At 37.1% G+C, this 17,136-nt stretch overlaps 1 protein-coding gene across 15 annotated transcripts in view; it reads left to right on the top strand.

Annotated features, from left to right (window-relative positions):
* Positions 1-17,136, top strand: part of UBE3A (ubiquitin protein ligase E3A) — a 96,633-nt gene that overhangs the window by 24,764 nt on the left and 54,733 nt on the right. For 3 of the 15 annotated variants that reach the window (XM_042235004.1, XM_042235008.1, XM_060401546.1), the window contains 4 exons: positions 6,604-6,667; positions 8,199-8,283; positions 9,018-9,137; positions 12,401-12,445. The exons of 1 other annotated variant lie outside the window; for it this stretch is intronic. In XM_042235004.1, coding sequence (XP_042090938.1) covers positions 9,118-9,137; positions 12,401-12,445 — 65 coding nt within the window. In that variant the 5' untranslated portion in view covers positions 6,604-6,667; positions 8,199-8,283; positions 9,018-9,117. Of the gene's footprint in view, positions 1-6,603; positions 6,668-7,311; positions 8,284-9,017; positions 9,138-10,694; positions 10,896-12,400; positions 12,446-17,136 lie in introns of all 15 variants that reach the window. 11 more of the 15 variants (XM_015101848.3, XM_060401544.1, XM_060401545.1 and 8 more) reach the window with 6 other exon arrangements.

Here is a 17,136-nt window from a genome sequence, read left to right as displayed (position 1 = left end):
TGTTTATTCTTATGGATCACAGTCTCACACTGCCTTGTACCCAGGGTCTGAAAACATTTTTTCGTGTATGTTGTCCAGTTTTCTTGTTTTTGATAAGAAGTAACTGTTAGATACTTTTTGGATCTTTCTCTGGACTTTCTGTTTCATCTACATTTATTTATCAAGTGCACAGTATTTATAGCATACTGTGCTTTTTAAAATAAATTTTAATGATTCAAGTATGATACACATACAAAAGGATATGAGTATGCACATAGGTTGTTGAACTTTCACACACTGAGCACACAGACGTAGCCTGCATTCAGATCAAGGAATAAGATCAGTTCCTCTGAAGCCCCTTGTGCTCTCTTTGTCATTAATTCTCTTTCCTCAAGAGTAACCAGTATCCTGACTTCTACTGGCATAGATGAGATTTTCCTGTTTTTATGTTTTATGTAACTAGAAACAGTCACATGTAGTTGTATCTGACTTAATCTCACACATCATATTTGTGTGGTTCATCCACACTGTTGGTTGTCGCTGGTTGCTCATCATGTCTGTATGGTACAGTTGACCCTTAAGAAGGTTTAGGGCTCGGGGTGCCCATCCCCTGCACAGTCAGAAAGCTGCATGTATGGCCTTACAGTAGGCCTTGCAGACTTGACACTTCTGTGACTTCAACCACCTGTAAATAGTGTTACTATGTTAGTGTATTTTCTGAAGAAAAATCCACATCTAAGTGGACCTGCATAGTTCAAACTTGGGTTGTTCAAGGATCAGCTGTATTTTGTTTTTCATTCTGCTGCTGATGGACATTTTAGTCATTTTTGGTTTAGGGTGACTAAGACTTTTTACTCTCAATTTTCCACTAAATGTCTTCTGGTGAACGTGTGTTCTCATTTCTGTTTGATGTACCTAGTGGAATTTTTAAGTTATAGGATATGTATACATTTAGTTTTAGTAGATAACTGTCATTTTTTTGAAGGGGTTGTATCAATTTTAATTATACTATTTAATATCCTACACTTTAGTCCCTGGTACAGCAAGTTCTTTGGAAAGAGAGATGTTTCTTTTAGAAAATGAAATTTTCTTGGTGATTCTTACATCTTTGAGCTTCAGAATATACTTTCGTTAAATTGACTTGGGGTAAATTTGTGTTATTTTGGAATTAAGGGGTACTCTTGTTTATTTGTCTGTGAATTGCATTCAGAACTAGTTCAGAATCCTTTGTCAGGCCATGAGCTTTACTCTTTTTCCCCCCCTTGTACACAGGAGGTGTGGAGGCAAGAAAAGAGCCCCCAATGATGAAAGCAAACATGAAGGACATGCGCCTTCCCCTCAGCCAGCTTATAGTCAGAAGCACCGTGCAATGCATGCAGCTAGCTATGATATATAAGATAGTGAGCTTAAGATAGAAATTAATGTGGTATTAGGAATATATAGTGAATGATTATTTACAGAAGAGGTTAGAATTGTGTGGTACAGTGTTTGAAATGAGTATTTTTTAACAGGGCATAATAGGTGGGTGGGAGATAAAGGTTAGTAAAAGAGAAGTATTTCGGGGTCAAGTGTTGTGAGAAACAAAAGCATTGAAGTCAGAAATACAGATGACTAGTAAGCAACAGTTAGAACTGGACGTGGAACAACGGACTGGTTCCAAATAGGAAAAGCAGTACGTCAAAGCTGTATATTGTCACCCTGCTTATTTAACTTATATGCAGAGAACATCAGACTGGAAGAAACACAAGCTGGAATCAAGATTACTGGGAGAAATATCAATAACCTCAGATATGCAGATGACACCACCCTTATGGCAGAAAGTGAAGAGGAACCAAAGAGCCTCTTGAAGAAAGTGAAAGAGGAGAGTGAAAAAGTTGGCTTAAAGCTCAACATTCAGAAAACGAAGATCATGGCATCTGGTCCCATCACTTCATGGAAAATAGATGGGGAAACAGTGGAAACAGTGTCAGACTTTATTTTTGGGGCTCCAGAATCACTGCTGATGGTGATTGCAGCTGTGAAATTAAAAGATGCTTACTCCTTGTAAGAAAAGTTATGACCAACCTAGACAGCATATTCAAAAGCAGAGACATTACTTTGCCAACAAAGATCCATCTAGTCAAGGCTATGGTTTTTCCAGTGGTCATGTATGGATGTGAGAATTGGACCATAAAGAAAGCTGAGCTCTGAAGAATTGATGCTTTTGAACTGTGGTGTTGGAGAAGACTCATAAGAGTCCCTTGGACTGCAAAGACATCAGAACAGTCAATCCTGAAGGAAATCAATCGCGAATATTTATTGGTGCTGAAGCTAAAGCTGCAGTACTTTGGCCACCTGATGAGAAGAGCCGAATCATTGGTGAGGACCCTGATGCTGGGAAAGATTGAGGGCAAGGGAGCAACAGAGAATGAGGTGGTTGGATGGCATCACTTACTCAATGGACATGAGCTTGAGCAAGCTCCAGGAGATATGAGGGACAGGGAAGCCTCGTGTGGGTGGGGCACAAAGAGTTGGACACAACTTAGTGACTGAACAACAATGGAAGGAAAAAACATGCTCTTTAGAATCAGACAACTGGATCTGAACCTTATACTTATAGTGAAGTGACCTAAAGCAAGTCACCTAAAAGGAAATATTCCTCTTTTGTAAGATGTTTATCCTGAGAAGTATATTTTGTGAACATTTTCAAGCAGTGGAAGTATAAAAACAAATTATATGTGTGTTCTCTAAAAGTGTGGTCTAGTCTGAGAGAAGAGGCTGGACTGGCAGATTTTTTCCGAATCGTGTACAGTTTCATCTGAAATGCTACTCTGGAACAAAACCAACAACAGAATAATTGGGGGAAGTGTTGGAGTGTGGGGGAATTTCTGAGATAGAATTGATAGCAGTGGGTGAGTTTGTTGTACTGGAAAGGGCTTCTCTGTAGAATATGACTCAGTTTTCTAATTTGGATGACTGGAGTGGTAGTGGTATCATTACTTCCCCTGGTTTTTCTTAATATGTCTGGGATAAACATTATTCATGCCTCAGTGCTCAGTTTATATGTTACTTTATAAAGAACATCTTTACGTTTTTTCCCAGACTTAAGTCAGAATACTTTATCGGTGCACTTAATGTTGTGGTTTCTTCTTCACAACACTTAACTGTGCATTGCAGTTACCTACTTTATTGTGGTTTTTATTGTTAGTGCCCATTTCCCCCATTACATGGGAATAAGAGCAAGTCTAGTTTCCAATTCTGGGGAGAGGGTCACTAAAACTTTATTTATAGACTGAATTTTGAATTTATTTTAATTTTTAAAATTACTTAATTTTAACTGGAGGCTAATTACTTTACAATATTCATAGTGGTTTTTGCCATACATCGACAGGAATCAGCCCTGGTGTACATGTGTCCCCATCGTGAAACCCCCCCCTCTCCCTCCCCGTATCATCCCTCAGGGTTGTCCTAGTGCGCCGGCTTTGAGTGCCCCACTTCATGCATTGAACTTGGACTGGCAATCTATTTCACATTTGGTAATATACATGTTTCAATGCTGTTCTCAAAACCATCCCACCCTTGCCTTCTCCCACAGAGTCCAAAAGTTTGTTCTTTTATCTGTGTAAGAGCATGTCTAGTTTCCTTACCAGTATGTCTTCATCCACTTGTAGACCTTCAAACATATTTTAAAATTCAGGCTATAATTGACATATAACATTGTATTAGCTTTAGGTAGTAGACATTCTTTGAGTGATCTTTAGTATCAAACGGTACAGTGGTTGGGCTAAATAAAAATGAGGAGGGAAATAATGGCACCATTTTTTCTCATTTTTCACCTTTTTTTTGTTTTTTGTCTTTTTTTTTTTTTTTTTACCATTTTTCTTATCTGTAATTAGTAGGAAAACAAGAGTAGGAAGAGTAGGCATATCAAGATGGAGTGAGGTTTTTTTTAAATAATTGAGTTTGATTTTATATGCTAATGAAACATCCCAAGTGCATGTGTACCATTGGTAACTGAGAGTAGCAGGCTTATAACTCAAGAGATCAAGGCTTAAAAGGTGTAAAGGCTCTTAAGATGTAAGGGATCTTAAAAGATGTTGCAGCCGCTGCTAAGTCGCTTCAGTTGTATCCGACTCTCTGCGACCCCATAGACAGCAGCCCACCAGGCTCCGCCGTCCTTGGGATTCTCCACGCAAGAATACTGGAGCGGATTGCCATTTCCTTCTCCAATGCATGAAAGTAAAAAGCGAAAGTGAAGTCACTCAGTCCTTAGCGACCCCATGGACTGCAGCCTACAGGCTCCTCCATCCATGGGATTTGGCAGGCAAGAGTACTGTAGTGGATTGCCATTGCCTTCTCTGTAAAAGATATTAGGGATCCTAAATATATAGACAGGTGATACAGGAACAGGTGCTGATCTTGTCCAGAAAATTAATTTAACCTAAATTAAATAGCGCCTTTTCTTACGTTAGGCTGTGGTTAGAGGCTGTGGTTGGGGAGTAGGAAAATGAACTAGCAGAAGACTTAGTTCCAGTCAGAGGTAGAACACTGACAGGTACAGCGTTATGGAAGCCAGGAGGGTTGAGAAATGGTTAGCATTGTGAAATACTGCAGAGAAAAAGTAGGATTAAGAGGTCATAAGATGTAGGACATATGAGAATGATGATGACTTTTATAAGAAAACTTTCAGTATGTGAAGTTTTGTATGTTAGCATCTGAGGTAATGGTTTTTCTGGTGGTTAAAGGAAGGTAATGGTACTGTAAAGCGTTAATGGAGTTGAGGGAATTATGATGGAAGTACTATAAGAAAGTAATATTTAAAAATTTTAGCTTAACTGCAGAGTGAACTAGAATGAGGAGAACCTAAAGGCAGGAAGATTTGTGCAAGAAAATTATTGGGAACACGCTTTTGTTGACAAATTTACAAATGTACAAAGCTGAATGAGTTTGTCAACAAGTAGCTTTCCCATAAATTTAAGACACTGCAAACATGGCATAAATGAGAACAGGATTGCTAAGTGGACATAATGAAAAAGTGATAGAAAAAGTAGTCTGGAAATTTAGTTTGTCCCAGGGTTACATGGAGGTGAAGGAAGTAGGCTATTGGAGAGGAAATAAAAGACATGACAGAAGTGAGAATAGGCAGATGGACTGTTTTAAGGATAAGGGAAAATGATAGCAGGACAGGTGGATATAGGTTCATATTGACGTTTCTTATTTTTAGATGCATTTCTTATTCTTTGATTAATACTGAGCCCTCTGTTGAATATAAAGAAAATGAAGGCACTAGGTATGGCGTAAGAGTGCTAATGGTTAAATGTACAGAGTGCAGCTAGCATTTTTGGTGCTTACAGTTTCTGTCACTTATCCTGTATCTTCACAGATTTGGTATATTTCTTTGATGATTATGTGTTCCTAATCCTCTAAGGCAAAGTATCTCAAATTGGGGTGTGCATATCACATGAAATGTGTGTTTAAAATACAGATCCCTATATCCCCATTTTATAGACTGAGTCACAGTCTCTGGAGGTTGAGATCAAGTAAGTATCTGCATTTTTTTTTTTTTTTTTACAGATTCTTTAGGTGATTGTATTATAGAAGAGAGTTTTGAGACTCAGTCTGTTAAGATCTTAACATTTGATTAATTTTAAAAACAGTAATTATGCTGCTGCTGCTGCTGCTGCTAAGTCACTTCAGTGGTATCTGACTCTGTGCGACCCCATGGACTGTAGCCCACCAGGCTTCTCTGTCCCTGAGGTTCTCCAGGCAAGGACACTGGAGTGGGTTGCCATTTCTTTCTCCAATTATATGCAGTATATTCATTTTCTGACAACAACCTTTAGGATGCTGGGTGGGTTTCCTGACTTGGTGGGGAACTTGGTTTCTTCATATGTAGTAAAAGGAAATGTATTAAAAAAAAAAAAAACTTCAGTTCTGTTCAACTGAGACGTGCTCTGATGGTGTACAAATGAGATAAGAATTTACAGTGATTATTTGGATCCATGCTGAAACTTAAAGGCTTCAAAAATTTTTTTTTTGATAAGAGAGAAGTTTTGATAGATTAAATGTTTGATTTAAAAAATAATAATTGCTACCATACATTGAGGCCCTATTATGCTCCAGACAACATTGTCTTACATACTTAAAAAATATTTTCACTAATACAACAATCTGACACCTAAGATTTACAGGACACTCCCAAGCTGCTACTCTAGAAGGTGGCTGGGCAGATGCTCCTGTATGTACCTAACGTAACAGATGCTCAGCATATAGAATTTAGTTAAAGCTTAACTGCTATAGGTATCCGAAGGAATTCGAGACACGTACTTAAACAGTTGTCATGTATTTTCAGCCATGTTGGAGAGAGATAGGAGTAAGGAAATGGAGAGCAGTAAACTCTGTGGCTGAAAATGGGCATCACGGTTCTGCCCGCTGGAAGCACTCAGGGCACAGGGCCTGCCTCACGACCTGTCCATACATCCTGGCAGCAGCACTTAGGGGCATTTGTCTCTTGATACGTTTTGAATATTCACAGATATTACAAATGAGTTTGCTTCTGTAATTTTTGAGCAATTGTTTTTCTTTGAAAGTTGTCTATTCAGTTGTCTATGTAAAAAGAATTGAGTGAGGTGTTTTATGTTTTAGGTTAAAAATCTGTAAGAGCCTGATTTTAGAATTCACCAGCTCCTCAGAAGTTTGGCGAAATATGGTATGTTTCTGTTTTATTTTTTGAAAGTCAAAATTGCATGAATATCTTAATGTCATGATTAGGATAGTGATGTATTCAGCAGATTTGGATGACTGCCATTTTTAAAGGATGATTCTGCTAGGTGCTAAATCACTGTGCTGCCAGGTAGACTGTGTGAGGGCTCCAAGTGGGATTCAGAAAGAAACTTAGAGGTTAGTGTGCCATCAGGGGTAAAATAATTATATAAGAAGATTGAGGGGGCGAGTTTGGCTGTTAGGCTATGAGTTAATAATAGCTTCCATTTATTGGGCTTTTTCTATGTGCCAGACACTGTTTTGAACAAAATACATGTTTGTTCATCCTCATGACAGACTTCTGAAATAGGTTCTACTGTTGCCTTAGTTCTGTATATTGGGAAACGGGCTTGGAGAGGTTAAGAAACTTGCCCAAGATTTTCCATTGAGTAAGGGACCAAACAAGGCCTTGTATCCAGACTGACTCTGGGAGCTGTTTGCTCTGTTGAGCACTGGACTATGAAAAAGGAAGTCTAGAAGAGAAAAGTTGCCTCAATATTTTTCATAGAACATGTAGCTCTGTAATGAATTAATTCATCTCAGTTAATCAATTAAAAGGTATTTTGACTTTTTCATTTTTATGTTTTACAGGTTGGAAAGTTAGACTTGGATCTTTTAAATCCACATACACTATTAGTCTTATGAAGACTCCAGAGGAAATACTGTTTGTTTCAGGGGGCGCATTACCTCTTTTCCAAATGACCTCAAGAATCTTCTAGGTTGTTATTAGGAAGCATGTAACATGACAGGAAAATCTAGGAAACTTGATATCTTCCAGGGATTATAGATCCCACATATTTTGGCATACCTCAGAGGCATTTCAGGCTTACTTCTAGACTACTGCAGTAAGGCACATAAAGCTAGTCAATGAGTGACGTTTCTGGCTTTCTGGTGCCTGTGAAAGTTACATTGACAGATGCTTACTACAGTCTACTAAGTGTGCTATAACATTATGTCTAAAAAATAGTGTACATACCTTAATTTAAAAATACTTTGTTGATTAAGAAAAAGTGCTAAACATCATCTGAGCCTTCAGCAAGTTGTTACAGTAATATCAAAAGTTACTGATAATAAGTCACCATGGCAAATATAATGATGAGGAAAAAATGTGAAATATTGCAAGAATTAACCAGAATGTGACACGGAGACATGGAGTGAGCAAATGCTGTTGGAAAGATGGCACCCGTACACTTGCTAGAGGCAGGCTGCCACAGACCTTCAGTTTGTCAAAGGCGACGCACATTATTTGTGAAGTGCAATAAGATGAAGTATGTCTGTATGGGAGTCTGTGAAAGTTACTTATGTATTCTTTGGCCAACTCTTAACCCTTATCTGAATTTGAAGCCCAAATTCATAGGCTGCAGAGTTACAGGTTCAAGCATTGATGTTTCATCCCTTAGTATTCTCGGATAGCTTCCTGTTTTATAAATGTCAAGGGTCTTTTGTTTCTGTCTCCTAATTTTCTCATCTTTCCTTAGATCACTTTTCAGATTTGGCCTGGATATATAGTTTGGTAGGGAAATCATCCGGAGGAAAAACTAGTTGCAGGATATGAAATTGAATGTGAGTAGATTTATGACTGATAAGGAGAATATAATATTTGTGAAATACCCAAGGAGTTTTTGCTACTGTTAGATTATCCTATGGAATAAGTAGGAATAGACTTGATGTGTATGTGTGTATGTGTGTGTGTATGTTTGTGTATAACTATTTCATTAAGCATTTGACTACCTGGAAAACTCTATTACTATTAGTCCCATTTAAACTATTGTAATTGTGGATTCTCAATTTGTATTTTAAATCTTTGCTTGCTTACGTATATTTAAATCTTGAGACTCTAGAGCAAAACTAAACAAAATCACAAAATACTAATTCTGGTTAGGAAGTCAGTATAGCTAGGTTTTAGTCCTAGGCCTGGCTTCAACACTAATACTAAAATCTTGGGCAAGTCAATTAATCACTCTAAGGCTGCTTTGTTTTTCTGTTTTTTAAAATTCTTTCTATCGTACTTACTTATAGGTTAGAGCCAGAGTTGTTTTGAGATTTAAGGTGTTGACCAAAGTGCTTTTGTAAACTGTGACACTTCATAAAAGTACAAGATTATTGTCATTGTTTTCTCAAGTGAAGAAATAATTTAAGGGAAAAATACTGGAAAATAGTCCTTGAAAGCATTTCTATAATTATTCTTCTGATGAATGTTACATTGGCACCTAATTTGAACCTGTGAAGATTTTTTTTTTTGAACAATGAATTGAGTTTATAAAGTGTTCTAACTAAAGATTTGTTTAATTTATTAGAGTTATTAAACCTACGCTCAGATCAAGTTAGCAGCTAGACTGGTGTGACAACCTGTTTTTAATCAGTGACTCAAAGCTGTGATCACCCTGATGTCACCGAATGGCCACAGCTTGTAAAAGGTAATTTTGAATGTTATTTTACAGCCTTTAAAAGGCTGCCATTGTAAAATACATGCTGTTTAAAAAAAAGGAAGAAAATGTATAGTTGACAGGGATACTGACTGCTAAGAATAGTGAACCTACGAGTTGACCTGCTTCTCCATTTAATCTTCCTAAAATACTTTCTGCCTTTTCCCCAGACTTATCTGTATGAATAAATAGGAAAGTATTTCTGAAAATTTCCAAGTTTTTAAATAAAGATTTTATTATGAAGATTTAAAAAAAAACTATGAAAAAAGTCTTAATATACATTTTAAGGTATGCTTTTCACGTGGTGAGAGTTTTAGTAACACTGGTATACTGTTCTGTCCCAGAGAGTTACAGTGGAAGTTAAAGGAGGGGCTTGCAGTCCCGAGAAGCTGCACCTCATAAAAATCTCTCTTCTGATTTGTTTTTCTGACAAACTTTAGGTTAACCTAAGTCAGTACTTCTGGGGTTTTTTTCATTTGATTTGTGTCCTCAATTTGGTAAAATTACAGCTGACTCAATGGATATGAGCTTGAGCAAGCTCCAGAAGATGATGGAAGGGAAGCCTGGTGTGCTGCATGCAGTCCATGGGGTTGCAAAGAGTTGGACATGACTGAGCAGCTGAACAACCAGATCCTTACTTCCCATCATTTGACAGTAAAGACTCTTCAGGGGCTAAATGAAAGCTTGGAAACTATTGTTAGATCTTAGGTATTTTATTTATTTATTGGAGTTACGGAATTTTTTTTCCCCAAAACTTCAAACTTATTTTGTATTTGGGTGTAGCCGCTTAACAGTGTGGTGGGAGTTTCAGGTGAACATCAAAAGGGCTTAGCCATACATAGACATATATCTGTTCTCCCCCCAGATCTTATGTACTGTATAATTTTGAGTGTTTGGATCCTAACTTTAGGATACTCTTTGGTAAATCATTTAGAATATTACAGACAGAATACAATAAGCAGAATGACTAGAAATTTATACAGGCAGGTACTATTACTTATTACTCACTTTAAAAAAAAGTGCTTTCTTTTAGTTCAGTGTTTATTATTAACCTTTTTCTTGATTAAAAAACAATTTCCGTTTTGAGTGAAAAACAAATGCACTATGTTTAAGAGTCTTAGGGTAGATTGTTTTAAGGTAATCTTCAATTTATATTATTCTTTTTTTCTTCTTGAATTGGTTTAAATTACTTGGTTTGACTTTAAAGTGGTTTTGGTAGTTACATTAATATCTGTTAATATTAAATGATGCTAATATTTACGTATTCTCTTGTTTAGGGAACAGACTTTGGAAATTACAGTGTAGATACCATTTGATGTATTTAATCTCTATTCCATTTCAGAATCTCAAAATTTTACAATAATTACAAATTGTGCTTCTGAGACTTGGATTTGTGTTTCCTCTTGCTTGCATCTTACCTTTTTGTAGTAGTAGTTTAATTTCCCTGTCAATGTGTCCTCAGTTTCCCCCCCCTCTCTTTCCCTGTTAATTTTGAAAATTTTGCCGCCTACGTGTTTAAAAGCTTCTAATCTGCCTCTCTTCCCTTAGAGCCAGCAGGTTTTGTTTTTTGTTTTGCAAGCCTGCTCTGCCTCCTTACAGTATGACATCTGATGCTGGAGGGTCGGTCGCACTTTCAAAAATGAGTCAGCTGGTACATGGGGTTATCATCACTTTTTAGCTCTTCTGTCTGAGAGATACAAGTTTGGAAGCAATCTTGGGGTACTTACCCACAAGGCTGGTGGAAACCAGGTGTGTCACAAAGGTGATTTGTTTGCTCCCTGGGGGAGAGGGTGGAGTGAAATTTTTGCATTTGTGTCACTGCCAAGTCACTGCCACCTCCAGCATGCCCCAGGTTTTAGTTCTAATATCATTTTGTGCATAATTGAAAATGTAAATATACTGCAAAGAAGATCTAAAATAAATATTTGAGCTGCTGGACTCTTACATTTTTTTTGCATTCTTTCCCTTGGACCACTGCAATGAGAAATAATTCTGAAAGTGATAAAGACGTGAGTTTTTTAAAACTGAGAAATATGGGAAACAGATTATTTCTTTTCTGGTGGCTCTGAGTTTAAGATTCTTTTGTTAAAAGCTGTTTGGAATTTGAAGTCTCAAGTCAGTAATAAATTTACAAATCAAGTCCTTGTAATATCAGTTTGAAAATTTAGCTTTTGACCTCTAAAAAACATTTTACCTATTCTGTGAATTGAAAGTGTTGAAATCAGTATTATGCTGATTCACCTATATGTTGACTGATGCTGGTTATAAAAGTGAATAGAGTAATAGGAATTTATTTTTTTTAACATGTTGGGAATGGTAGGCAGAATTGGTTCATGCCCCAGAATGAAAATAAAATATTTCTTACTGTCTTAGAATTTTGAATATTTCTACTTAAACTAGCAACAGTATATTGGAAAAAGTAGAAAAAAACTGGCAACTGTTTATAGCTGAAGTCATTCATAGTTATCCACAGCAAGATTCTTAATGCCCTGGAATACAGTTGACAGGTACACACGCTGCCAGTGTATTTTCAGGGCAAGCTACTTTCGTTGAAATAAAGTAATCATGATCAGAATGGTAAATCAGACTTTAGTGTCTCAAAATTCATGAGGCTGTTAGGTTTAAGTTTGTATTATCTACAGCAGAGATTGGCAGACTTTTTTTTTAAGGGCCAGGTAATAAGTATTTTAGGCTTTGTGGGCCACGTGTCTCTGTTTCTCAGCTCTGCTCTTGTAGTATAAAAGCAGCCATAGACAGTATGTAAATGAATGAGCATGCCTCTGTGCCAGAGCAAGTTCACAAAAATAGGCGGCTGACCCAGGCCTTAGTTTGTCATCCCAGGCAGTAGTTTGCTGATACTTTATCTAAAGTTTGGGACCACGAATACCAGTGAATACCTTTGATATTGTGAATAACTGATACTTGGCTATAGATGGTTTCAGAGTTGTATGTTTTTATTATAAATATTTGACTTTGTAAATAATTATGATTTGTTACATTGGTTTGTACGTTGGTACCTAAATAGTGTTTAATTTCCTTTCCTTAAAAAAATGAACTGAGTTTTTATTACTCTAGCCCTTAACGATAAATGTGTTGTATGGCAATCTGATCTGACCACTTTTTTCTCATGTTGAACTTTTAAAATTGTTAACCCATTAAATCTTGGTTTCAAATTTGTCTTCCAAAATAAAATGTTTGCTCTTTTTTAGAAATATGGGATATTTTGCTTAACTTTTCTCAATTGCATTTTACAGATCATCAGGAGAACCTCAATCTGACGACATTGAAGCTAGCCGAATGTAAGTGTAACTTGGTTGAGGTTGTGGTGTCTGAGTTGCTCTAGATTGCTTTGAATGGTATCACATTTTTTGAAAACAATTTCCAAAGAGAGTAATACTTTAGAAAGTAAATTGGAAAATAGGAATACACATGTCTCATTTTCCCTACCAAATAAATACCTCTAAATCTTGGTAACATATTGATTTCTACTTCTAGACAGATAATTGCATACCCCTGGATTCTTACATATTTTTGCTCCCCTAGAAGTTTTAGTCGGTTCAGTGTGAAAGACCTAGAAGCGCATCATTTCATTCATAGTGGTAGAAGGATCCCAGGATAGAACATGAACATAGAGAAGTACCAGTGTACTCAGGAACCTTGATGCAATAGGGACCTAATCCACATGGCAGAAAACAGGGGTGATCAGGGAAGGCTAAGTTAAGTCTTGAAGTGAGACTGGGAGTTAGCTAGCACATTCTAGGCAGAAGCATGAGCACTTAACAAAGCCGCATAGTAAACATAGGAAACAGTAGGCAGTTGAGGATTTTTAGATTATAGACTAACCGAAAGGTGGGAAATTAAAGGAGATGAGACTGGATAAAAAGGACTAGGTGCTTGCATGCTATGTGAACCGTCTTGACCTGTCTCTCATAGGTATTTGGGAGTTAGTAAAGAATTTGCTAAGTAGGGTAACCTTGTTAAATATATATATTTTTAGTAACTTTGCTGGCAAGGAAACGGGATTGAAGAGAAATCATATGGTAGGATGACCAAGTTTTAGTCGATGAAAACCTAAATAAGGGCAGTAGTATATTAGGAATTTAAGATAAAGTTTTCTGGTTTAAAGAAAAGTATTTAGAAAGTGAAGTAGGTAAGACTTCAGTGATTAGTTGTGAGAATATAAGTTTAAAATAACTAGAGATGGTGATTATTGAAGCAGGGCTTTAAGGTAGTAATGGTTGGAATGAAAAATATAGGTATAGGGATTTCTCTTGAATAAGAGCAAAGACCCTTATGACTCTAGAAGAGGGAGATAAGGATGACTATGTGATAGTCAATGTATTGGTAGGTAGGAATGGGGAAGTCAAAGCCATTGTACCTAAACTGTCAATTTTCTTAGTAAATTAGGTCAGCTACACCACTGTGTGCTTCTGGAAGAAGTGGTTTCATTGTTGATTAAGCTTGGGACGTACAGACTTAAACAGCAGATTTCTTTCCTGAAAATTGTGAAAAATCCTTTAGAATGATATACATTGTGCATCTCCAAGAAGGAATTATAAAATGTATTTTTCAAACATATGTGTCCATGTAACTTAAAATTTTTTTGTGCGGTAAAATACACATTACACAATGTCCAGTTTAGTGGTAATTAGTTACATCTATATTGTGCAGTGATTGCCACCATCTTCTCTGTAACTCTTTTCATCTTGCAAAACTGAAACTGTTGTCAGTTTAAAAAAATCGCTCCCCTTTCACTCTTCTCCCCAGACCCTGGCAGTCACCATCCTACTTTCTTTGGTATGGACAACAATACCTCATATACTCTTGAATGCCCACAGTATTTGTTTTTATTTTACTTACATGGCATGATATCAAGGTTCATCCATGTTACAGTATGTCAGAATTTTCTTCCCTTCTAGGAACTGAATAATCTGTTGTATGTATGTAACATTTCATTTATCCATTTATCTGCTGATGGACACCGGTTGCTTGTGTTTTAGCTACTGTGACTAATGCTGCAATGTATGAATACCTCTTCGAGACCCTGCTTTTATTTCTTTGGGTATATGCCCAGAAGTCAGATTGCTGGATCATACGATAGTCCTATTTTTAGTTTTTTGCACAAGGAACATTCATACTGTTTTCTAGAGTGGCTGTATCACTTTAACATTTTGACCACATAATGCACAAAGGTTATAATTCCATACGTTCTCAACATTTGTAATTACTTGTGTTTTTTTTTTCCCTTCACTGTAAGCCATCCTAATGAGAGCATGGGTATATCTCTTTATAGTTTTTTAACCATGTAACTTTTTAAGAAACATTTTAAAGTAGTTTTTGTGGAGTTTGGTTAGGGGGTTTGAAAAGACTGAAAACTTGGAAAGTTCTTGGGGAAAATGGGTGAAGTGGACCAGATGTTGAGAGTCTCAGGCTAACAGAGTACCCAGCTAAGATTAACTTACCATGCTTGCAGTTTGGTGACTTTTCTGTAATAGCCAGAAGAAGGTGCATGGTATTTCACCATTGGCTATTAGAGCAGATGGGAGTGGCATGTGTGTAGAGTGTTAACATTGGAGTAGTTGAATTTACATGTTATCGTGATGGCCACTGTTGGAAAGGTTGTGGTGCCAGATGAAGATGTTGGGTTGGTTACAAAACGCATGATGGGTCAAAAAGATAGTTTCAGTTTAAGTGAAACTCTTGCAGGCATAGATGATGATGATCAGAGCCTAAGGTAGTGATTGGGTGAAACTGAGAGGAGATGAGGGACCCTCAAGTTAAGAAAGTCAAGTATTTTGGGGGCTCAAGGGTTGGGATAGATCATGCATACAGGCATTGAGGTCACAATGCCAGTGATATAACTGGGGCAAAATAGAGGCTTTAGTATATGGGTGCGATTTACCACAAAGTTTCTAAGTATAAGTTATGTTTGTGTGTGTGTGTGTTTTTTTTTTTTAAGTGGGGGATGGGCATTATTTTTAATACAGTGAATAAGAAGGATAACGGTACATTTAGGGATTTGAGTTGTCTGTGGAAACCTCACTTAAAAGAATTATAAGAAGTGCATTTGGGGGCAAGTTAGGTTTTAGTGAAAGCTAAGAGATTGAGAAAACGTAAAGCAATCGAAGATATCATGAATGTGTTTCTGGCAGTCTTGATGGAAGAGGTTGGATGGATGCATCAAGAGTAAAGAATGAAAAGGAAAGATGAGGCTTGTGTTTTGTAGTATGGCAAGAATGTGAGGTGTGGTAGGATGTTTATCGTGAGGTTCCAGGTGAGACTCCGGTGTTAAGTTCTGGTTGAGTTTAGCAAGGTGTCATGCTGTTGCCCATTGTAAGGTGGAGTAACTACAAATTAGATCTACCAAAGATTTCTGAGCTTCTGGCCATAATTGTGAGACTGTGGCTCTAAGCTTTCATGTCTGCCGCAGTTTCTCAAATTCCTGTAACTGTAGGAACCATAACTAGGCAGTAGTTTGGTAAGATTTCTTCTCCCTTAAGCTCATGTGTCTTGATTTACAAAACAGGTGATGAAGGAGTCTTGTTTTTATCTAAGAATTAACTAGTGTGTTTTATTAATGGCAGCATCTTATATTTATTAAAGCATGCTTCTTTTTACCACTTTGAGATATATTTGCATTTGATATCCTTTAGGGAACACCTTGAATACATTGTAAATAACTATATAAAATTAAAGAATATGCTTGTTTTTAGAAATTCCTACTGTCACCCATTTCCTAGAGCACAGAAAAACATAGTTTTTAACAGCTGCATGCTAATTTATAGTTTAGCCTCAAAATAGAACTGACACAATAACCCAGATCTTTTTATTCAATTATATAATATACTTGGATTTTGTTTAAAATCTGCATACCATGTAGTAGTCTTTTTTCACATACTAATTTAGACTCTTTAATTTTCTTAATGATTTCAAAGCAATTCTAGTAACTTTAGATTTCTTGTCTTTGGTAGTTACTCCGCAACCTTAACTCCTAACACTTCGGCTATGTTTTTAGGTATATAATTAAGACTGTAAAGGGAACCAAGGGTAAGTGTATCAAGTGATTTATGGTTCAGTATTTGGAAATGCTATTTTTTTTCTAAATGTTGGCATGACCAAGGTCTTAGTCCTCAGGCCATTATTATCTATTATCTATAGGTAAGAACTTCATAGGGCTTCCCTGGTAGCTTACCTGGTAAAGTATCCACCTGCAGTGCAGGAGACCCTGGTTTGATTTCCTGAGTCAGGAAGTTCCCCTGGAAAAGGGATTGGCTACTCACTCCAGTATTCTTGGGCCTCCCTGGTGGCTCAGACAGTAAAGAATCTTCCTGTACTACAGGAGACCTGAGTTGGGAGGATCCCCTGGAGGAGGGCATGACAACCCACTCCAGTATTCTTGTCTGGAGAATCCCCATGGATGGAGGAGCCTGGCAGGCCACAGTCCATGGAGTCACAAAGAGTCGGACACCACTGAGCAACTCAGCACATAGTACACCAACCACAGTGTAAACGGAAATAGCTAATTGTTATTGGATCAAAGATTGAAGTTATTAAACCCTGTTACTTATGCTCAGAACCTTTCAGAGGTCTCTTTCTCAGAGTAAAGTCCAAGGATCTACAAGGCTGTATGTGCTTCCTTTCACTTTTGTGACCTTTGTATTTTCTTTTGCCTAATTTTATCCTCACTTGCTTTATGCTCTTGCCCTTAATGATTTGGTGTTCTTAAGATGTGTGCCTGTTTCCTATGATCCTTCTCTCTGATAACCACATGGCTTCCTTTCTCATTTGCTTTAGAGCTCTCTAATGATTCTTATCAGAGAGACTTTCCTTGACCAACTTTCTTCAAAGAATGGTCATGTCCTGTTTTCCCTATTCCTTCTCCCATGCTGTATTTATCTTCATGGGATTTAATGTCATTTGACTGATTTCTTTGTTGTCTGGCTCATTTAATACCAGCATGGAAGTCTAATGTTCTTTAAATGTGTTATGG

This window comes from Ovis aries, chromosome 18 (assembly GCF_016772045.2).
Source record: "Ovis aries strain OAR_USU_Benz2616 breed Rambouillet chromosome 18, ARS-UI_Ramb_v3.0, whole genome shotgun sequence".
In the NCBI taxonomy this organism is placed as follows: domain Eukaryota; kingdom Metazoa; phylum Chordata; class Mammalia; order Artiodactyla; family Bovidae; genus Ovis; species Ovis aries.
This window is presented reverse-complemented; position numbering and strand designations above follow the sequence as displayed.